Source organism: Triticum urartu, chromosome 7 (assembly GCF_003073215.2).
Source record: "Triticum urartu cultivar G1812 chromosome 7, Tu2.1, whole genome shotgun sequence".
In the NCBI taxonomy this organism is placed as follows: domain Eukaryota; kingdom Viridiplantae; phylum Streptophyta; class Magnoliopsida; order Poales; family Poaceae; genus Triticum; species Triticum urartu.
Genome location: NC_053028.1, coordinates 124,359,303 through 124,383,003, shown reverse-complemented (window position 1 = coordinate 124,383,003; position 23,701 = coordinate 124,359,303). Strand labels below are relative to the sequence as shown.

Below are 23,701 nucleotides of genomic sequence, written 5' to 3'. Positions count from 1 at the left end.
TACATGACCAACTACAACTTTCAAGTTATAAAACATGTCCCAAAACAAACTTGATGTGTGATGGTTACACTCTAGTTGCTTCACTAATAGGGAACCGACGACAAATGTTGAGTTTTGAAATGAATCCCCAGGGAGAGCAGCACCGCATGTACGCACTCAGGCACAATTCAACTCTGGAGAAGTAGCAGCCTACAAAGAATCCACGATCCACAGGCCAGGAAAGCAAAGGGAATAATCCTACAACGCTTCAGTCCTATGGCAGCAATAGTATTATTGCCAATGACAAAAGACTGCGAAGGGGAAAGGCATTTTGTGCCTAGAAACTTAAGCAGCACAAGCTGAACTGACAGGGCAATTCCAATACAAGAACACTTTCAGTCAGGCAAATCTACGGCAGAATAAAGCATCATGTGCGAGTGCATAATATCACGAGTCGAGACGGCTGGGAATCAAACAGGAATACCGACACGTCACATCCTTGCACCCCCAAACACATGTACCATCGTAGCAGTAGTTAGCAAATGATTTACAATTTTACAGACAGACATCGATACGAAAGGTGTCACTGTCGTGGACCGGGATTCCTTAGCATATATATCTAGAACATGAGGCAAGCGGATTAGCAAAATAAGTGTCTCCCAACCTGGGTGTCTTGCAAAAGCATTAACTGGTTCCCACTTGATTAGGCGTGAACCGACACCGTAAACACCCTGTTTGGGCCTTGTGGTCAGCAACCAGGTACCGGATGGTTGATCAGCCTACAGAATAGACATCGTACCTATGAGCGTATCCAGCTATATACTCCACCCAACGCCATCTGCAAAAAAGAAATAGCTTTAGAAGCAGTTCTACTTGAACAAAAACTGTAGAAATACTAGAAAAGTACAACAAACATGTCCTATCAGTACAGGCTTTCAAATACCCGTTGCCACCTTGGGGATGACAGAATAGAATATCGCTACTGAGGTTGGCGATAAGCATAAATTGTTGGGAGTCAAGCATAGTTTGGTACTAACAAGTACAGCAGCATTTTATTAGCAAGCACATTACACCTTCGAGAGAGAATACGCTGAATCTACATAACCTGCAGTTAATAGCCAGATGTGTATGTAGGAAATTACACAGAATCTTGACTAGGTAACAAATCATTAAGTTATACACCCCAGCATTGGAAATAAACCTCTGATTTTACAGTAACAATTGTGATAGAGATGGTTGTCTTTAAATTACCGTGACAAAACAGCACACATTCACTTTTAAGACCATTTTACTACAATGGCTATAAAACAAACTCTGGTAAACACCATAACAGGGGAAAGCAAAATACCAACATAGTAACCAAAAATTCGCTTTGGCACATGGGAGCGCGTACTCCTGCCAACGGAAAAAACATTTCAAAGTGTGAAAAAACTCCAAACAAAAATTTGGCGCAAAAATCTCGACATTATATGTGTGCACGTCAAGTTTCGGAGAAAACCAACATTTTTTGTAGCTTCTGTAAAAAAGACAAAAAGATGTCTGTGAAAAGCACTTTTTAACACCAGATTTTGTCTTTTTCACACGCGACACATAACTTGTCAGTTTTTCGCGAAACAACTTTGTGAGTATGTACAATATTGAGATGTACGCGCCAAATTTTTGTTCGAAGTTTTTTGCCATTTCAAAATACGTATAAAACACATTTTAAAACCAGGAGCATGCGCTCCCATGTGCCAAAATGCCACTCTCCATAGTAACAGCAAACAAATTTAAGAAACAGCTGAGAATAGGAAAAATCAGATCCATTTATAAAAGCTAAGATGGAAATCGTTTCCAGTGAGCTAAAGCTGAATTAACATGGGGCTGTTTATCACAAATAGGATGCACAAATTTCCAAACAGGTCATCTCAGTGAAAAGAAGTATATCCTGGAATTTGGGAATTAACACAACAAAGATAAGAAGGAAATTATTTGTAGCACCATGCATTCATCCACACTCCCCCCCCCCCCCCCCCCCCCCCCCCAAATGTGGACACAAAGGCCAAACCGCCATCGACCACGTTTTTGTTCATACTGTACTTAAAGTACTATTCATAAAACTAAGTACCATGTACAACAAGAAAAAGTGTATGCCTCATTGAGCATTAATGTGCAAAAAGACTAATGAGCATTATGACCAGATCACATACAAATCATATTATTAGATGTAAAGTGGCCAAAAGGACATTCCATTTGTACTGCAATTTAAGTGGCTAAGTAGGAAAGTGGGCGGATTAATAGAAATAATATCTGAAATAATGCCTCATGAATAGTGAAGTACTGGAGAACAATTTAGCTCCCCATTTCCTGTTGCTTTCTACAGGGATTGTTGATTTTCTTTTTATGCATTCATTCCATAAATAACAATAGCATGTGACAGGAAACATGAACATGGTGATGTCAAATTCCAGAAACTGCCCCCCCCCCCCCCCCCCCCCCCCCACCCACCACCCCACCAACAACCCCCCCCCCCCCCCCCCAAACTACTTCAGCATGCCAAGTTCTCAAAGGATCTCGTAACCAAAATACCAAAACATGCAATGATAACTGATAAAGCCAAGAGGACCTAAGCATGAGTTTAGGGCTAAGCAAAGCTCAAGATAAGAGGCCAAGGAGCAAACCGGCCCATATGAAACTCAGTCAGTATTAAGCAATACCATAGAATAGAAATAAAGTTGTGGGTAGTTGTTACCCACTTGAGCTCACACCTACGGACAACTCCAACGGCATGCATCAAAACAGACACACCAAATGTCCGCGGACAAGTCCGGACATGTCGGACAGTGGTAACGGAGCCAATCATCCAACCATAGACATCAAATAAGCATCATATTCAGACAGCAGGGTGAGCCATGTGGACATAGAGGAAAACAACACATGGGTGTGGGGAGACATGTGGTCCAACTAACAAGTGAGCCAGGCAGACATCTGGACTCCCCCAAACGTTCCCCAGGTTTGGTACTGGTTTAGAGGAATTCGGACACCCGGAACGGTCCATGGACGTTTAGTGCACATCGTTGGATGGCAGTGTCCGGGCCACGCGGTCTATACATTTAGGGGCGTTTTGGTGCACGGCCTTGGAGTTGCCCTAAGCTGGACAGTCCCAAACGAATAGGCCCAAACTTTAGGCGGACAAATCTAACCTATTGATGTGACCCTCGGGCCTGTTGTTGGTTACGTATCACCCACCTTAATCATGTGAATGGGTTATCAAGCCTAGATAATTGGGGGAGCTTTGACGTGCAAGTAGAACAGCCAAGCTGTGAAGTAGGAATTAGAGTGTTTGCCACGATATAATGGTGGGGGGGTTGATTAAGACCATGCCAACACAGTGTGCAGGACGCGAGGAGAAATCATGGTACAATTCTAAACATCTAAAGAATTTAGAGTGGCTATTATTGGCTAGCGGCTCCTCTTATTTATTCAAGTCGGTTAATTTAGGTATCCATGTGGGTCACAAAGCCATGTGAGATCACAATATATTATCTGTATTTTAAATTCCGGTTGCTATGTTCTTTGGTGAATGAGTCAAGACTGGGCTTTGTAGGGCCTTGCATTAGAACTTCATAAGAGGTGCTCATAAAAAATGGTACAACCAACAAGCATCTGCATTGCCAAAAAAAGTATGTACGTGTCAATTTTCAACTAACACAATCATTCCGACTGCCGAAGACATAGACTTTACTGCACAGATTATTGTGTATTGTATAAACAAAATGATTTGGTTAAAAAAAAGCAACCCCCATGTTGGGCATTAATAGTTGGCTTGACGTAAAATATGGAACACATAAAAACAATATGCGTGTTGAACCTGAGCTTAAAGGTAAAATAGTAATACACTTTGTGCATATGGGAACTAACATCACTGATCCCATTACATCCACATACCAATACCACGTCAAAATAAGAGTGCTTAGCATCGCAAACCCGAGGTAAAATAAGAGTGTCCACGCGACAAAGGTGGCATGCAAACACGAGGTAAAACTAAAGCATTGCAACTGATCTCGGAAGGACGCAACTATCTGAATGGCAAATCCTACAATGTGATGTTGGTCCATTCAAAATAATAAGGTAATGTTATTGGTGATCCACCATGAAAGGGAGTTAGATGATGACCATTCTACGTGCCAATGCCCCATGCATTCGGATTCAAGTAACTAAGCTAGGACCGCGTGTCTGGGTGAGACCAAAGAAACCCATGGAGATGAAAATCCAAGGTACAAAAAGAAAACTAGAAAAGCAATGACTTGGTGCGTCCATGAATGTTTCAAGGGCACCTGTGGCCAAGCAGCCCTCCCCTTGCCTAAAGAAGCAGCCACAGTAACCTTGTGGCTCGATACTAAAACAACATGATGGATCCAGGCAATCTTTCCTATTGAGATGCTAAAAATGAACTCATGCTGTGCCTAATTTTCTTAAGCTGTCACACTAATGTGTGCAAATGATAAGAAAAGTATTTGCCAACCTAGGCAAGAGGACCAAACAATTGTATCTGTGCCAGAAATCAACTAAACTGATGCTTAACAGTTGAATGTCTTTCATGCACTTTGTACATCCCTACTCTGTGGTGCTGCATGAGTAGTGCTGCAGGATTGCGTTTGAAGAGAAAACTGACTCTTGGATTTTGGTCTAATTGTCAGATGTAAAGCAAATTGATCAATTATGCATGTCCAATATGTTACATATGTTTGAATCAGCAATGCCATGTGCCTTGTACTGTCCAAAATGATGACACTTTAAGAGATCCTACCTTTGCCTTAGCAAGGAAGTCTAGCTAGCAGAAAGAATAGCATTCGCTGATCCGACCGAAAGCAGTACTTGGAGAAAATGATAGTTCATAATCATATCAACTCCATTTTGACTTGCTTCAAATACTTCATTTTTGTTGACTTGCCATTAAGGGTAAACCACACTACAAACACAGTTCTGCTTTGCAAGCAGAGAAAACATGAGTGTACCATCATTTTGAAATCCTACATCCCAGTACTTTAACATGAAGTGCATATTTCCAGTAGATTTATACCAACAGTTTCAAATTAATCCATGCCTAACCTAGCACATCGAGACTACACTAAAATGTGCTGATGAAATGATATTTTATAACCAGGATGGGAAGGTACAGCTTGGATGGGAAAGAAATCAAACCGCCAGTATAGTTCCACATTGCGGGTAGACTAACTAGACTAACACGTTATTATGGTGTAATTTAACACACTGGTAAAGTCACAAGAAACAGACAATAACCTAATTAGGCCAAAGTAAGCTGAATCCAGAAGGACACAACTTTCTCAGACCAGCATCGGTATAGGTCTATAGAAAACCTTCCCATCTTTAGTTACACTAGTGCAACAGAATTTTAAGATGTTGTGCACACTTACTGCTCGCAGAAAAGGAAGTGGAATACTTTGATGCCACAGATACGACTGGAAGAAACCAAATTGCAGACACAATTCTAATTTGCTATGTGTAGTAAAGCAGACACGCAAGCTGTATCACGTAGGACAACTTAATCACAATAGTAAACACGCCCTACTAGTGCGACATGATTTTAGAAAAGGGATGCAAGCTTAATGCTCGCAGAAAAGTAAGCTGGCTACAGTGATGCCACAGATAGGACTGGAAGAAACCAAATTGCAGATACAATTCTACTTTGCTAAGTATAGTATAAAGCAGACATGCAAGCTATCATGCAGGACAACTGAATCGCACTAGTGAACACACCATACTAGTGTTCAACAGAATGTCGTCCAGTGGCTTCAATGTTTATGAATCCAAATTCCTAAACTAGCTTATCGAAAATATGCCACAACTTCCTAATGTAATGATCTTAGAGATAGGACTGCAAGAAGCCAAATTGTAAATACAATTCTACTTTGCCAAGTATAGCAAAATAGACATGCAAGCTATCATGTAGGACAACTGAATCACAATAGTGAACACACCATACTAGTAACAGAATGTCATCCAGTGGCTTCAATGCTTACGAATCCAAACTGCTAAACTAGCTTATCAAGAATATCCGCAAAACTTCCTATGTAATGATCTTAGAATAGATAATGGCTATTTAACCAATGGGGAAGAGAACTCCTACCGCCAATACAATTTTACATAACAAGACAACCATGCTTATTTTCGAGTTTAATCCCAAAAGTGTGCACTTCAATCAACATGCCAATTCACGACTTTAAGTTTGAACAAGACACTCTAGTTTAATCCAGTATTGAACTGATGATAAGCAGAAAATGAAACCAAATTAGTTCAAGGCAAGTTAAAGTGCAGAAGGAAAACACTCTGTTTTACAGAGGGCAGGAGAATGCGGGATTTGTACCCCGGGCTAAGGCCCTAGGCCTTTGATGGTGTCGCTGAGCAAGCCGAAGACCTCCTTTGCCAAATCATGTCGGCGCAACTGTGTGCGCATCTCGGCATCAAGCTGCCTCCTCCATCTAGTCTCGGCTACATTGCCCTCCTCTGCACCAAGTAACCCCAAACCCTTCTCCAGTGACACTCCTGACATGGCACGCCCGTTCCTCCTCCAGTACTCACCTAGCAGCTCGCTGACCAAGGGCAGCCTCACCGACACCGCCACAGGCACATCCGCGCCAGTATATTCCTCATCTGCGTCCTCCTCCTCGGGCTCTTCTGCTTCTGGAAGATCCTCTGCTGAAGGCGCGACCTCGGTGCCCCAGAGGTCAGCAGAGAGGGCGCGCACCCGGCGCTCGTGCGGGGTGCTGGTGGGCGGCAGCGCCGTGTTGCAGAACTTGCTCTTGAGGCGCTTGAGCTTGTAGTAGACCTTGGCCTGGTTGATGTGCGACGAGAGGGAGTCCCTGAGGGACTCGTAGAGCCCCTCGACGTCCGGGAGCCGCGGCGCGATGCCGTAGCGCGCCCGGAAGGAGATGGCGCCGTTGAGCAGCGCGATCTCGTCGGCGTCGGTCCAGAGCTTCTGGGCGGCCCCGTGGCCGCCGAGGCCGAGCCCGCCGCCGCCGCCCGAGGAAGAGGCGGGCGCGATGGCCTGGGAGAGCAAGGCGGAGTCCGGGAAGGAGCGGGGCTTGCGCTTGCGCTCGCTCTTGCGGGAGGGCGCCGAGCCGTAGTAGTCGGCGCGGGGCCTAGGGTTAGGGTTGGGCGAGCGGCGGCGGTCGCCGGAGCGGGAGCGGGACTTGGAGCGCTTGCTGGGGCGGGGCGGGGAGGCGCGGAGGCCGGCGTCGGCGTCGGCGGACGCGTCGTCGTCCATCTCGGCGGACGCGCGCGGCGAGGGGCGCTTGGAGGAGGGCATCGGCGGCGGGCGCGGGATTCGAATTTTTGGTGCGGGGTTTGGGGGGGGATTGGGAATCTGGGGGAGGTTGGGAGCCGAAGCGGAAGGGGAGTGCGGGGGCAGGCGCCGAGGAAGGCGTCGGAGTGGCAGCACGCGCTGCTGCGCCGGAAAGAAACTGGCAAGGTGCGGTTTTTCCGCTCGCGGTTCACTGTCGCCACCTGTTGGACTTGGACCCGTGCACTCGCAGGTCGCACCTGGTCTGGCGGTGCACGAACGGCACGGAGCCGCCACGGACCAGTCCGTGTGCATCCGTTCGGAAATGACACTACACATGCCGATGCGCACAGCCATGGACACGAGGACAACAACGCAGGTGCTCTGCTCACTAGCTCTGGTGTCCATACGAGTATAGTACATCATCATAGTCATAGTCTCATAGCCCAGCCATGCAGCCAGGCACATAGGAGTACATACATGCTCATGGGAGTGTACCGATCGATCTTGCGGTGCGTGCGCGCACAGATCTTTCCCGCTCGATCTCACGAGGGGCGTGTCCCGGACGTCGCCTCGAAGGCCATATCCATGGCCGCCATGGCCGCGGACAGCGCGTCGGCCTCGCCGGACGAGCCGCGGTACTTGCCGACGGCCGCGCCCATGACGGCGTTCAGGTGGCCCTGAGCGGTCTCCACGGCCGCCTCGGTGCCCCGGGCCACCGCCTCGTGCTCCGTCTCGGCTGCCGCCCATGAGGCGTGCGCCTCGCCCTCGAAGAGCGCAAGGACGCCGGCAAGCCGCGCCGGGTCGAAGCCCCGGCCGTGGAGAGCCATGTCCGCGACGGCAGAGAGTTGCTCGAAGAGTGCATCCATGTGGTACCGTTTCTCTTTCCGTCTTGCGCACCTTGGTCGTGCTGGATTTATATATGCACGGGAGGTGGTCGACCGCGCTGCGCGTAGTGTGTATCGTATCTGTTCTGTTCTTGCGGGAGCGGAGATCCGACATTCCAGCTTGGTTGGTTGCGGCGCCTTTCGATGAGCAAGGAGAAGCTTTCACGTCCTCATTGACTTTTCCTAAGGTTTTCATTTTTAATTATTTTTAAAGTAAGAGCAAGATTAATAATATAGCCAACGCTCGGCTATAAAAATTTGCCATGTCACCGAGCCAAACCTAACATGGGCTATGTACAATAATAAATGTTAAATATGTACTTCTTTATAAAAAGGGAAAAGCTCTCCTTCACCCGACCGATCACTTGCGCCGCATCCGCCGGCTCCGCGTCCGTCGGATCGTCTGTTGATCGGACGGATGACAACCTCCCCGCTTCCGTGTGACGCGCGTGCGTTTCTGAAACAGAGTCATTGTTTCAGTATAGTTATTCTTGCAACTGACCATCTCTTCTATCGACTCTATCAACTGACCATCTCTATCGACTGAGAGGGCTAGGGTACGCGGCTGGATTTGTGAGGGGAGGGTGGCGGCGTGGGGTGGCGCAGGGCGTTGGGCGGGGGCGGCGGCGCAGATCCTCCGCGGTGGCGACGACGACGACGGCGGGTTCGGCGGTGGCTGACAGGTATGGATCGGGCAACCCTCCCCCTCCCCCCGAACAAGATGCTCCCATCTCGTCGGCTCCACCCAGGCTGTTGTTCGTCCCGCCCACCGCGTGATGCATTTCCGCCGTGATCTATTACTGCTCGCTGTCGGGCCCCAACTTGCACTAATTGATTTTGTGTTCCCTGTTTGATTGCTTGAGCATGCATTTTCCCGAAGGAACGAAACGGCGTCAAAAGTATAGAACATACGTATGGTTTTGCATTGGATATGTGTGTTTTAGGTTGCTGAAATGTTAGTTCAGTTTATTGCTGCTACAAATTAGCAGACGTGCTCTCACCTAGTCAAATAATGTAGCTGACCAACAAGCCAGCTGACTATAACATCTCTCAAGCTTAAATTCAGACAACCCTTTCAAGCTGGACTGAAACTTCTAAAACAGAATTCAGAGCCACCAACTTGTTGCAGAATTCAGACACCCCTTTTGAAGCTTAAATTCAGTTAACACTAACAGTAGAACAAAAAAGCGTCTAAAACAGAATTCAGAGCCTGATCAACTAGTTGCGGAAACCATTGCATTTTCGCGAAATGCATGATTAACAGCCCTTCGTTGGACTGAAACTCAAAGCAGCCAACTCGCATAGTTGTGAAAACTTATAGGTGTGTTTCTGAATTTCTGGAGCGTGCAATTTCTATAGGATCCCCTTGTTTCATTTTTCTGAAGCTACTGTTCCAATACTCATGCAGTTATCCATTTTGTTTTTTTAGAGGAACATATATGTAATTTCTTTTTAGTTCAAATCTTCTGTAGCTAATGCAGTTATCCAGTTTGTAGTTTTAGAGAAACATATATGTAATTTCAGAAACAATAGCTATTTTTTAGAGAAACTTACGTTTCTGAAACTAGTTAGTAGGTTATGTCTGTAGCTTATGTTTGTGAAACTACAGGAATGTTTGTACTGCTAGCTTATAGCATAGGGAACTCAGTTTTTGCTTCTGAAACTACATATATCTTTTCTCTGAAATTTTAGCTACTGTTCCAATACATTTCCATGAATTTTTAGCTCATGTTTATCTGAAATTAGTTGGATTAGCTAATGTTCTTTCAAACCTTGTTTTGCAGCATGCCTATCTTCCAAACTCGTTGGTCGGCAAAGCGGCTGTGTGAAATAGCCAATGAAATCAAAGGGGAAAAGAGAGATGTAATAAGCAAGTCCAGCTTCGGGATTTGCTGTTTATATCTCCTTTGGTCCCTCCTCCTGAAGAGCTTCTTGATTTCATTATTATGAACATTGACCCTAAGAATCGTGTGCTGAAGTATGTAATCTTCGCTTTTTTGTATTTCTTTTCTGTTGCATAACACCTGTTGTTTTCTTTATTCTCGCAACATCTACTGATTTTTTTGTGAATTGCAGGATTAATGACCACAAGCAGATCCACTTTTCAAAAGACATGGTTAAGAAGATATTCAATGTACCATATGGTAGCAGACCGATAGAGTTTGGGAAGAGGGGCAAAGCTGATTTCCGTGAAGTTTATCTGGGCGGCGGGGATAGGGCTCCGATAGCCACCGCAGTTTCCGTCTTATCAAAAGCAGATGATGATGACACCATCGAGAGGTCATGGGTATTACCGTGCCTCGCTTTGGTCCTAGCTCCTGGGACAGGAAACATGGTCCCCCTAGATTATCTTTACACCCTACGAGATATGAGTATGGTCCATGAGTTCGAGTGGGATGAGCATATCCTGTGTGATGTGATGAGAGAAGTTAAAAATACCAAGATAAGAGGAATGAGGGTAGAGGGAAATTTCTCATCGGTGGATGTATATCAATGCTTCCGGTACACCCCCTTTGATTCATGTAACATCCCACTCCTTTTATCCGCAACAACAAATCTTTTTCTTGAGGCGCTGATGTTTTCTTTTCTTTTTTGTGTCTTTTTTGCAGATAATTTACATGGACCATCTTGATGTGCCAAGAGGATGCTTAGTTGATCACACCATCAACTACTCGCTTCCTAGAGCTTGTTTTGTTCATGAAAGGGACTTTTATGCTGTTGTCGCAGTGGACACCCTGGATGATGGGTTTGGGAAGCGTCCAGTAAGTGATTGAAACTGAAAGACTTTGCTTTTTTTTATTTTATATAGAAGACATTTGTCTGTTGCAATTCTTAACTATGTTCTCGTCTTTGTAATGTAGTTCGGGACCAATACACCGTACGCAGTAGTTGAGTTCATGTCATATATAGATCATCATCACCAAGGAGCTGCCAGTGAACATGTCACAGAGGAATTGCCGGAAATCAGCGACCAAGGGGGTGCTGTTGGGGGCGCAACACACACTCCAGATGTGCCTGAGAGCTCCCACATGCAAGAAAATGTACATGTGGGAGCAGATGCGGGTTCTCAAAGCCCACCTCACGCTGGCACAGGGGGTACCAATGGGAGCGCAGAGCATGTGCATGAGCCGCCTCCATCTAACACGGAGAGTGGTGACGACGTGTGCGGCTCTTTGGAGGAGTGGCTCCATGCATTGCCAACAATCGAGGAGTTAGAGGTGGGTTTTTTCTCGCAACTCATTTTTTCCTTTTTCCTTTTTCATATTTTTTGCATCTTCATTTCACTGGCATGTTACAAACTACTGTCCCTACCAATCTAATGCCATTGTTTCCGTGCATCGCAGTTGCCCCCACAGATGCAAGTCATATTTAACAAGCACAAAGAGCTCCATGCCAGAGAACTTAATGTTGCATTCAGCTCATTTGGGAGGATCTTGCAAGGCATGTTGAAAGTGCAACTATCCCTAGGTGGTTTTGGTAATTCATAACAACATATAGCTCATTGAGCTAATGCTATTCCAAGATGACTATTTCAGGAAAGCTCAATGATTGGCATGGCATGGATGTGAAAGTGGAACCCTCAAAATGCTAAGGACAAAGGATTGGCTCAAGCTCAAAAGCTCAAGACTCTTCATTTTATATTTTAGTGATCCAAGATCACATTGAGTCTTTAGGAAAAGCCAATACAATCAAGGAGGGATGAGGTGTTGCTTAATGAGCCTCTTGCTTCATGTGCTTAGTGATATGCTCCAAAACCCTCAACTACTTTCCCATATCCACATATGACCTAAACCCTAAGCCAAACTCGGTCCTACCGATTCTTTCTATCCGGCGCCACCGAGTTTCACTTGTCATAAGCCACTGCCAAACCCTAGCAATTCGGTTCTACCGATAGGGATCTCGGTCTCACCGAGATGGGATTGCAAACTCTCTGTTTCCCTTTCGTAACTTTTCGGTCTCACCGAAAGAGCGAATCGGTCCCACCGAGATTGCAGTGTAAACTCTATGTTTCCTTTTTGTAACTTTTCGGTCTCACCGAAAGAGCAAATCGGTCCCACCGAGTTTACCTGACCAACTCTCTGGTTAGCTTATTACCAAACTCGGTCTCACCGAGTTTGTGTAATCGGTCTCACCGAGATTACGTTATGCCCAAACCCTAACCATATCGGTCCTACCGAGTTGCATGTCAGTCCCACCGAAAATCTCTAACGGTCACTAGGTTTACCTTTTCGGTCCGACTGAGTTTGTTGATTCGGTCCCACCGAGATTGGAAAACTATGTGTAACGGTTGGATTTTGTGTGGAGGCTATATATACCCCTCCACCTCCTCTTCATTCGTGGAGAGAGCCATCAGAACACATACACAATTCCAACTCATATGTTCTGAGAGAGAACCACCTACTCATGTGTTGAGACCAAGATATTCCATTCCTACCATATGAATCTTGATCTCTAGCCTTCCCCAAGTTGCTTTCCACTCAAATCTTCTTTCCACAAAATCCAAATCCTATGAGAGAGAGTTGAGTGTTGGGGAGACTATCATTTGAAGCACAAGAGCAAGGAGTTCAAAATCAACACACCATTTGTTACTTCTTGGAGAGTGGTGTCTCCTAGATTGGCTAGGTGTCACTTGGGAGCCTCCGACAAGATTGTGGAGTTAAACCAAGGAGTTTGTAAGGGCAAGGAGATTGCCTACTTCGTGAAGATCTACCGCTAGTGAGGCAAGTCCTTCGTGGGCGATGGCCATGGTGGGATAGACAAGGTTGCTTCTTCGTGGACCCTTCGTGGGTGGTTGCTTCTTCGTGGACCCTTCGTGGGTGGAGCCCTCCGTGGACTCGCGCAACCATTACCCTTTGTGGGTGGAGCCCTCCGTGGACTCACGCAACCGTTACCCTTCGTGGGTTGAGGTCTCCATCAACGTGGATGTAGGATAGCACCACCTATCTGAACCACGGGAAAAACATCCGTGTCTCCAATTGCGTTTGAATTCTCCAAACCCTTCCCTTTACATTCTTGCAAGTTGCATGCTTTAATTTCCGCTGCCAATATACTCTTTGCATGCTTGCTTGAATTGTGTGATGATTGCTTGACTTGTCCTACAATAGCTAAAATCTGCCAAGAACTAAAATTGGGAAAAGGTTAAGTTTTTATTTGGTCAAGTAGTCTAATCACCCCTCTCTAGACATACTTTCAATCCTACAAGTGGTATCAGAGCTTTGGTCTCCATTTGCTTTGATCTCCATAGCTTTTGGTGGTCATAGCCTTGGTTTCACAACCTAGGAGAGTATGGCTTCTAGCGAGGGAAATTATCACCGTAGAGGTCCTTACTTTGATGGTACTAATTTTGCTAGTTGGAAGCATAAAATGAAAATGCATATTCTTGGACATAACCCCGCCGTTTGGGCTATTGTGTGTGTTGGTTTGCAAGGTGACTTCTTTGATGGGAAAGAACCAAACCGTGAAGCTACCGAAGATGAGTTGAAGATGTTGCAATACAATGCTCAAGCTTGTGATATTCTCTTCAACGGATTGTGCCCCGAAGAATTCAACAAAATCAGCCATCTTGAGAATGCAAAGGGAATTTGGGACACTTTGATTGATATGCACGAAGGTACCGACTCCGTCAAGGAATCCAAGTTGGATGTGCTTCAAAGTCAACTTGACAAGTTCAAAATGAAGGATGGTGAAGGTGTCGCTGAAATGTACTCTAGGCTTGCTCTCATCACAAATGAGATTGCCGGCTTAGGAAGTGAAGAGATGACCGATAGATTCATCATCGAGAAGATTCTAAGAGCCTTGGATGGAAAATATGATACCGTGTGCACATTGATCCAAATGATGCCCAATTACAAAGATCTCAAGCCAACGGAGGTGATTGGAAGAATTGTTGCTCATGAGATGTCACTTAAGGATAAAGAGTAACTTCAGAACAAATCAAGTGGTGCCTACAAAGCCTCATGTGAAGCCCCTACATCATCAAGTGAGAAACAAAACTTCAATGAAGAATTGAGCTTAATGGTGAAGAACTTCAACAAGTTCTACAAGAGTACAAGCAAAGATAGAAGCTTCAAGTCAAGGTCCTACAATGACAAAAGATCTTCTAGTCGAGAGCGAAACTGCTACAGTTGTGGAAGACCCGGACACTATTCCAATGAGTGTACGGCTCCCTACAAGAGAAGAGAAGATTCTCCAAAAAGAAGAAGCAAAGAATCACCACCAAGAGAGAGAAGGAGTAGAGATGATCGTTATGAACGAAGATACTCACGGAGAAGCAAGGATTCAGAAAGGAAGGAAAAATCATCAAGGAGCTACACAAAACGAAGACATCAAGCTCATGTTGGTGAATGGGTATCCGGCTCCGACTCCGACAGCCACTCCGAGAGAAGTTATCACTCCGACTCCGAAGATACTCAAGATGAAGGTGTTGCCGGTCTAGCACTTGTGTCAACCAACTCCTACGACATATTTGACTCACCAAATGAAGGAATGGGAAGATGCTTCATGGCCAAAGGTCCTAAGGTAACACACCCCGAGTATGTTGATTTCAATAGTGATGAAGATGACTTGTTAGGTGATGATTTGCTTGTTGACAACTCTAGTGATGAATACTATGATGAAACGTCAATTAATCATGCTAATCAAGATAAAACGAATGACAATGATAAGGAGAAGATTGAGGCTCTAACTAAAGAACTAAACACTCTTAAGTTAGCTCATGAAACTATCTTCGAAGATCATCACGAACTTTTAAGAGCTCATGAGAAATTACGCTTTGAAAAGCTCAATCTTGAGCAAGAGCATGAGTTCTTAAAAGCAATCAATGATGATCTCCGCAAGAAAAGTTCTTCTTACATTGGCAAGCATTTACTCTTATCCACTTACATGCCTCAAGTCAAGTCTAGTAACAAGAACAAGAAAGATTCTTCCTCTAGCAGTAACAATGATCATGCTAAATCCAATATTGTTGCTTCTAGTAGTTCTCTTGATTCCACTAATGATTCTTTTAGCCAAGTTACACTTGAGCAAGAAAATAGCTTATTGAAGGGGATTATAGAGAAAGGAGTGTACAAAAGCCTTGCCGGGAGTAAGCAATTCGAGGAAATTGTGCGCAAGCAAGGAATGCACCGGAAGAATCAAGGTGTTGGTTTTGAACGAAAGTTCAATGCCAATGGAGTTGAGTGGGAAGAAGATCAATACCCCAAGACAAAGTTTGTTCCTCAACAAGAGAAGTATGATACTTCCTTTCGAGGGGACACAAGCTCAAGATGATCTTCCACCACAAGACTACAAGCAAAAAGGCAAGGACAAGCTTCAAGAGGAAATTGATGCATTTGAAGAAGCTCCTAAGACCTTAGTCAAGTGGATTCCCAAGACTACTTCAAGTTCCACTTCATCAAGTACGACTACAACTCCAAGGATTCCCATCAAGATGGTGTGGATCCAAAAGAAGAAGAACTAGAGAGTTCTTGAGGGTGACTCCGCCAACATACTTCACTCTTATCATTTTGGCAAGAACAAGTGCAATCAACTTCCACATCTTGCACTAGTTCAAGGAGTCACAAACCCTCTTGTTGGTAAGACAAGGGACAAGGTAACCTAAAAGTTTTCATGGACATCATCTTGTGTGTGCATCACTCTATGTCTATGGATATCCTTGTTTGTTCCTTGTGGGACTAACCCATGTAGGTATTGAAAGTGCAATTCACTCAAATGGATAGCTCCAAGTGATCTACATCAACATTGAGCATCCACATCTTCAACATCTACATGAAGTCATCATCGACAAAACCCGAGGTTAGTTCATCCCTCTAAGGGGGGATATCACATCTAGGGGGAGCTTTACTCTAAGACTTGAGCTAAAGCAACTCTAAAGATGTGAACACAACAATGCTTTATGTAAAAGTGGTAACCCCACTTGAGCTTAAACGATGAGTATGACCTATGATCAAGTGTTCTCACTTGACTCCTAAGTCAATATACTCATATATAGATGACCTTGTCATCGCAAATTGCTTGATAGATGCTAGAATTGGTTGTGCATGCCTTGTCACATATTTCATTTGCCATCTTATTGTGTGAGCATGCTGGTTGCATATTTTACTCATTCGAGGACATCCACTTGTTGTTTTGATTGTTTGGTTTTATTTCCTTTTGCCAAGTGGATGGGCAAGAATGCCTAAGAACCTCCTCTAGCTATCTATGCTTTTCTCGTCTCAAACTCTATTCATGCTACATCACAAAATTTGATCAAGTCAGATTCGAACCACTCTGTGCGAGGAGCGCTCGGAGTCCCCGATTCGTCATAGACTTAAACTTCCAAAACCTCTTTATGATTCTCGGTCTGACCGATACCCTACTTTCGGTCCTACCGAGATCATTAAGTTGATCTAGGTTTTCGATCTCGGTGCAACCGATTTGAACCATTCGGTCACACCGAGTTGCAACAACTGTATACAGTTTTGCATCTCGGTGCCACCGAGTTGTTCCACTCGGTCACACCGACAGGGTCGGGCTATATACAGTCACGGGCAAAAATTTGGAAATTTCTCCGAACCCCTTCACCCGCGCGATAGCCTGCTCTGCCAACTTGGTCTCTGGATCGTCTCCTCGCCGCCAGCCGCCTCCAGTCGCTGGTCTCCGTCGCCGTCAACGGAAATTCAACCCCACCGTTGCCGCCGTAGAGAGTCTCCGCCGAACTAGGGTATGGACTCGATCTTTGTGCTATTCCCCAATCCGATTCTTAGCACATTGTGGTCATCATGATTCTTGCCACGTTTGTTAAACTTCTATCCAGTCAATGAACTCGTAGATTAGGTTTAATTCGAAAATTTTAGGGTTAGGTTTCCGCCGAAACCATCTCGGACCCACCGAGTTGAAAAACTCGGTCCCACCGATTTGGCTTATGCCATTGCACAAGTGAGACTCAGTCTGACCGAGAATTACTTATCGGTGTGACCGATTTTGGAACTCTGTGAAACCCTAGCAGCCTCGGTGCCACCGAACTGTGACTCGGTCTGACCGAGTTCACTAGTTTAGGTGCCAAAACTTCTTCTGTATCACCGAGTTTAGAAATCGGTAGATCCGAGATGCTTTCAGTGGGAAACTAAAACTAAGTTTTTGAATTATTCTTTTGCAAAAATCTCTGCATTTTGTGATGCTTATCCACACTATCTCATCTATAACCTATTCTCAGGGTCAGCAGTCAGAGTTTGCATCATGTCAGACCAAAGTGATAGCCAGAACTTGTCAGAGCAGCAAGTACAGATGAGTGAGGGCACTAGTCCCTCAAGTTCCTCAGATGATGGCAGCAGGAGAACCCCTAGCAATCTGCCTAAAGCTGCCACAAGACAGAGAAAGAAGAGAACCTCAGACTCAGAAGATGAGGATTATGTGGCAGAAGAGGAAGCAACTTCCAAGATAGTTGAGCCAGCACAGGGCATAAAACCAGGGATGAAGATCAAAAGGCCAGCAGGCAGGCAGCCTATGTCAAAGGCCAGAGCTTCAACTGAGAAGCCCACTCCCATTGAGCCAGTTGCTGCTGAAGGCAAGAAGAGGAAAGAAAGGGTGAAGAAAACTGTAGCCAGAGTGCTTGGCAAGGCTTCCATCATGGAAGATGAGGAGGAAGAAGAAGAGGTAGCTGCACGAGCACCTAAGGCACCCAAGCTGATGGGTGATGCCATAAGAACAGGGGCAGCTGCTTCCAAGGCCAAGCCAGCTCCAAAGCCAAAGCCAAAGAGGAACACAAGAAGCATCCCAGCTACTGAGAAGAACAAGGCCCCAGTGCCTGAAGCTGCAGAAGAAGAAGAGAATGTTCTTAGAAAGCTCAAGCCCAAGATCCCAGACCACAACGATGCTCATCCTGTGGCTGAGGATATGAAACTCAGGAGAGATTCAGGGCTCCGGAAGTGGAGAGAAGCAGACCCTATGCTTCAAGGAGAAGGACTGCAGTTGGCTACATGTTTCACACCAAGGAGCAGCAAGACTTTTATGAGACAGTGCTGCTAGACAAGAAGCCAATTGTCTGTGATATGAGATGGGTTGATTGGCAATACATCAAGGACAACGAAGAGTACTACCCTGGAGTGCAGGACAGCTTCAAGGCATGTGGAGTAGAGGACTTTGTTGGGCAGAAGCTCACAAAGTGGAACGAGGAACTCATCATGCAGTTCTACTCCACAGCCCATTTCTATCCAGATGGCAGGATTGTATGGATGTCAGAGGGTACGAGGTACCAGTCTACAGTTGCTGAATGGGCTCAGCTGATTAATGCCCCAGAAGACCATGACGATGACTTGGACATTTATGCCAAGAAGAAGATGGACCACAACTCAATGTCAAACATGTACAAGGAGATTCCAAATGAAGCACTTGATACGTTCAAGTTTGGCTCAGTACACTATCTTCTGTCAGGGCTGCCAACCATCAACTGGATTCTTAGGCACACCCTATTGCCCAAGTCTGGAGATCACAAGATGATCAGGGGCCACGCGATCAACTTGCTTCATATCTTTGACGTGCCACAGAAATTCAAAGTCATGAGCCTTATGATTGAAACAATCAAGAGGACAGCAGCAGACCAGAAGAGGAGCTGTGGATATGCCCCACAGATTCAGGAGCTCATCAACTCTAAGATGGGCACGGGGATATACTTATTGGACAAGGAACACCTGCCCATCCGTCCAGACTTTGAAGATAATCAAGTGGTCATGACTGAGAATGAGCCATCATCTGCCCAAGCACAAGCCAAGAAGGAGAAGGCGAGGAAGGAGAAAGCTGCCAAGATGCCTACTCAAGAGGAGGCATCTGAATATTTCCTGAAAACCAAACAAGAGCAGCTTGGTTACTTGATTGCATCCACCCTGCGGATTGAGCAAGGACTAGCCACCCTAACTCAGAACCAGGCAAGCTTAGAGAGGATCATGGAACAAAAGTTCTATGACTTGGATGTCAAAGTGACAGAGATTCAGACTGCAGTGGAGCAGCTCCAGGATGACATGCAGGAGAGGAGAGGCAAGACTACAACTGATGCCTTTGCCAGAGTGCCACGAGGTCCGAGGTCGTCTGCAGTGCCAGTTGCTGACCCCAGAGCCACCACGTCTGCACCAGCTACAGCCTCAGTTCCACCAGCTCCAGCGTCCACTTCAGCCTCGACTCCGACCACGTCTACAGAAGGCTTCGTCCTTGGAGTGCTCCGGACTCCACCACCACCTGAAGATCAAGCCTGAGTGTCGACTTAGCACTATGCATTTTCTAGGAACTTTTTGGTAACTTGTTGCCAAAGGGGGAGAAAATGTATAGATCATAGGCTTCGAGAGAGAGTGTTTCTATTAGTGTTGCTTTTATTCTCTCTTGTTTTATTTGGTGGTTTTTCAAACTTTGTTTGCTTTTGTGTGAGATACTATGTCATTGCTCGTGAGACATTGATGATCATGTGTTTGATCATAAGCTACACTTAATGTTTGCTTAATATTATCATCTTATCTATCTTATGTGATCATTCACTATTCTTGGTGATGAGTGCATGTATTTCATTCTTATCATTTTAAGCGCTCCACCAAGATGTATGTGACATGAAAGAGTAACCCATGACTCTAACTCTTTGTGCATTTGCAGTCCAAAGCAAATTTTAAATATGCACAAATTTAGGGGGAGCTCTTACTTGTCACATACTTCTCAAAGCGACGATATATTTCATGCTTATTATCATTTGTCGAAGCTTTGATCTATATGTTGTCATCAATTACCAAAAAGGGGGAGATTTAAAGTGCAACTATCCCTAGGTGGTTTTGGTAATTCATAACAACATATAGCTCATTGAGCTAATGCTATTCCAAGATGACTATTTCAGGAAAGCTCAATGATTGGCATGGCATGGATGTGAAAGTGGAACCCTCAAAATGCTAAGGACAAAGGATTGGCTCAAGCTCAAAATCTCAAGACTCTTCATTTTATATTTTAGTGATCCAATATCACATTGAGTCTTTAGGAAAAGCCAATACTATCAAGTAGGGATGAGGTGTTGCTTAATGAGCCTCTTGCTTCATGTGCTTAGTGATATGCTCCAAAACCCTCAACTACTTTCCCATATCCACATATGACCTAAACCCTAAGCCAAACTCGGTCCTACCGATTCTTTCTATCCGGCGCCACCGAGTTTCACTTGTCATAAGCCACCACCAAACCCTAGCAATTCGGTTCTACCGATAGGGATCTCGGTCTCACCGAGATGGGATTGCAAACTCTCTGTTTCCCTTTCGTAACTTTTCGGTCTCACCGAAAGAGCGAATCGGTCCCACCGAGATTGCAGTGTAAACTCTATGTTTCCTTTTTGTAACTTTTCGGTCTCACCGAAAGAGCAAATCGGTCCCACCGAGTTTACCTGACCAACTCTCTGGTTAGCTTATTACCAAACTCGGTCTCACCGAGTTTGTGTAATCAGTCTCACCGAGATTACGTTATGCCCAAACCCTAACCATATCGGTCCTACCGAGTTGCATGTCAGTCCCACCGAAAATCTCTAACGGTCACTAGGTTTACCTTTTCGGTCCGACCGAGTTTGTTGATTCGGTCCCACCGAGATTGGAAAACCGTGTGTAACAGTTGGATTTTGTGTGGAGGCTATATATACCCCTCCACCTCCTCTTCATTCGTGGAGAGAGCCATCAGAACACATACACAATTCCAACTCATATGTTCTGAGAGAGAACCACCTACTCATGTGTTGAGACCAAGATATTCCATTCCTACCATATGAATCTTGATCTCTAGCCTTCCCCAAGTTGCTTTCCACTCAAATCTTCTTTCCACAAAATCCAAATCCTATGAGAGAGAGTTGAGTGTTGGGGAGACTATCATTTGAAGCACAAGAGCAAGGAGTTCAAAATCAACACACCATTTGTTACTTCTTGGAGAGTGGTGTCTCCTAGATTGGCTAGGTGTCACTTGGGAGCCTCCGACAAGATTGTGGAGTTAAACCAAGGAGTTTGTAAGGGCAAGGAGATTGCCTACTTCGTGAAGATCTACCGCTAGTGAGGCAAGTCCTTCGTGGGCGATGGCCATGGTGGGATAGACAAGGTTGCTTCTTCGTGGACCCTTCGTGGGTGGTTGCTTCTTCGTGGACCCTTCGTGGGTGGAGCCCTCCGTGGACTCGCGCAACCATTACCCTTTGTGGGTGGAGCCCTCCGTGGACTCACGCAACCGTTACCCTTCGTGGGTTGAGGTCTCCATCAACGTGGATGTAGGATAGCACCACCTATCTGAACCACGGGAAAAACATCCGTGTCTCCAATTGCGTTTGAATTCTCCAAACCCTTCCCTTTACATTCTTGCAAGTTGCATGCTTTAATTTCCGCTGCCAATATACTCTTTGCATGCTTGCTTGAATTGTGTGATGATTGCTTGACTTGTCCTACAATAGCTAAAATCTGCCAAGAACTAAAATTGGGAAAAGGTTAAGTTTTTATTTGGTCAAGTAGTCTAATCACCCCTCTCTAGACATACTTTCAATCCTACAAGTGGTATCAGAGCTTTGGTCTCCATTTGCTTTGATCTCCATAGCTTTTGGTGGTCATAGCCTTGGTTTCACAACCTAGGAGAGTATGGCTTCTAGCGAGGGAAATTATCACCGTAGAGGTCCTTACTTTGATGGTACTAATTTTGCTAGTTGGAAGCATAAAATGAAAATGCATATTCTTGGACATAACCCCGCCGTTTGGGCTATTGTGTGTGTTGGTTTGCAAGGTGACTTCTTTGATGGGAAAGAACCAAACCGTGAAGCTACCGAAGATGAGTTGAAGATGTTGCAATACAATGCTCAAGCTTGTGATATTCTCTTCAACGGATTGTGCCCCGAAGAATTCAACAAAATCAGCCATCTTGAGAATGCAAAGGGAATTTGGGACACTTTGATTGATATGCACGAAGGTACCGACTCCGTCAAGGAATCCAAGTTGGATGTGCTTCAAAGTCAACTTGACAAGTTCAAAATGAAGGATGGTGAAGGTGTCGCTGAAATGTACTCTAGGCTTGCTCTCATCACAAATGAGATTGCCGGCTTAGGAAGTGAAGAGATGACCGATAGATTCATCATCGAGAAGATTCTAAGAGCCTTGGATGGAAAATATGATACCGTGTGCACATTGATCCAAATGATGCCCAATTACAAAGATCTCAAGCCAACGGAGGTGATTGGAAGAATTGTTGCTCATGAGATGTCACTTAAGGATAAAGAGTAACTTCAGAACAAATCAAGTGGTGCCTACAAAGCCTCATGTGAAGCCCCTACATCATCAAGTGAGAAACAAAACTTCAATGAAGAATTGAGCTTAATGGTGAAGAACTTCAACAAGTTCTACAAGAGTACAAGCAAAGATAGAAGCTTCAAGTCAAGGTCCTACAATGACAAAAGATCTTCTAGTCGAGAGCGAAACTGCTACAGTTGTGGAAGACCCGGACACTATTCCAATGAGTGTACGGCTCCCTACAAGAGAAGAGAAGATTCTCCAAAAAGAAGAAGCAAAGAATCACCACCAAGAGAGAGAAGGAGTAGAGATGATCGTTATGAACGAAGATACTCACGGAGAAGCAAGGATTCAGAAAGGAAGGAAAAATCATCAAGGAGCTACACAAAACGAAGACATCAAGCTCATGTTGGTGAATGGGTATCCGGCTCCGACTCCGACAGCCACTCCGAGAGAAGTTATCACTCCGACTCCGAAGATACTCAAGATGAAGGTGTTGCCGGTCTAGCACTTGTGTCAACCAACTCCTACGACATATTTGACTCACCAAATGAAGGAATGGGAAGATGCTTCATGGCCAAAGGTCCTAAGGTAACACACCCCGAGTATGTTGATTTCAATAGTGATGAAGATGACTTGTTAGGTGATGATTTGCTTGTTGACAACTCTAGTGATGAATACTATGATGAAACGTCAATTAATCATGCTAATCAAGATAAAACGAATGACAATGATAAGGAGAAGATTGAGGCTCTAACTAAAGAACTAAACACTCTTAAGTTAGCTCATGAAACTATCTTCGAAGATCATCACGAACTTTTAAGAGCTCATGAGAAATTACGCTTTGAAAAGCTCAATCTTGAGCAAGAGCATGAGTTCTTAAAAGCAATCAATGATGATCTCCGCAAGAAAAGTTCTTCTTACATTGGCAAGCATTTACTCTTATCCACTTACATGCCTCAAGTCAAGTCTAGTAACAAGAACAAGAAAGATTCTTCCTCTAGCAGTAACAATGATCATGCTAAATCCAATATTGTTGCTTCTAGTAGTTCTCTTGATTCCACTAATGATTCTTTTAGCCAAGTTACACTTGAGCAAGAAAATAGCTTATTGAAGGGGATTATAGAGAAAGGAGTGTACAAAAGCCTTGCCGGGAGTAAGCAATTCGAGGAAATTGTGCGCAAGCAAGGAATGCACCGGAAGAATCAAGGTGTTGGTTTTGAACGAAAGTTCAATGCCAATGGAGTTGAGTGGGAAGAAGATCAATACCCCAAGACAAAGTTTGTTCCTCAACAAGAGAAGTATGATACTTC

The 23,701-nt window shown here is 44.9% G+C and overlaps 2 protein-coding genes across 2 annotated transcripts; both read right to left on the bottom strand.

The window, feature by feature from the left end:
* Nucleotides 1-449: 449 nt before the first annotated feature.
* Nucleotides 450-7,763, bottom strand: LOC125520574. Its single transcript, XM_048685529.1, has 2 exons — nt 6,347-7,763; nt 450-817 (listed from the first exon to the last, which is right to left on the bottom strand). The coding sequence occupies exon 1, from the start codon at nt 7,727-7,729 to the stop codon at nt 6,353-6,355; it is 1,377 nt and encodes a 458-aa protein (XP_048541486.1). The 5' UTR covers nt 7,730-7,763; the 3' UTR covers nt 450-817; nt 6,347-6,352.
* LOC125520575 lies at nt 7,642-8,144 on the bottom strand. The gene has a single exon (XM_048685530.1). It carries the CDS (start codon nt 8,128-8,130, stop codon nt 7,807-7,809), a length of 324 nt encoding a protein of 107 aa, XP_048541487.1. The 5' UTR covers nt 8,131-8,144; the 3' UTR covers nt 7,642-7,806.
* Between the last annotated feature and the right edge of the window lie 15,557 nt (nt 8,145-23,701).

What these genes read in the sequence shown, in the direction of transcription:
- LOC125520575 (XM_048685530.1), bottom strand. Translation starts at nt 8,130, where the DNA reads ATGGATGCACTCTTCGAGCAACTCTCTGCCGTCGCGGACATGGCTCTC.
- LOC125520574 (XM_048685529.1), bottom strand. Translation starts at nt 7,729, where the DNA reads ATGTGCCTGGCTGCATGGCTGGGCTATGAGACTATGACTATGATGATG.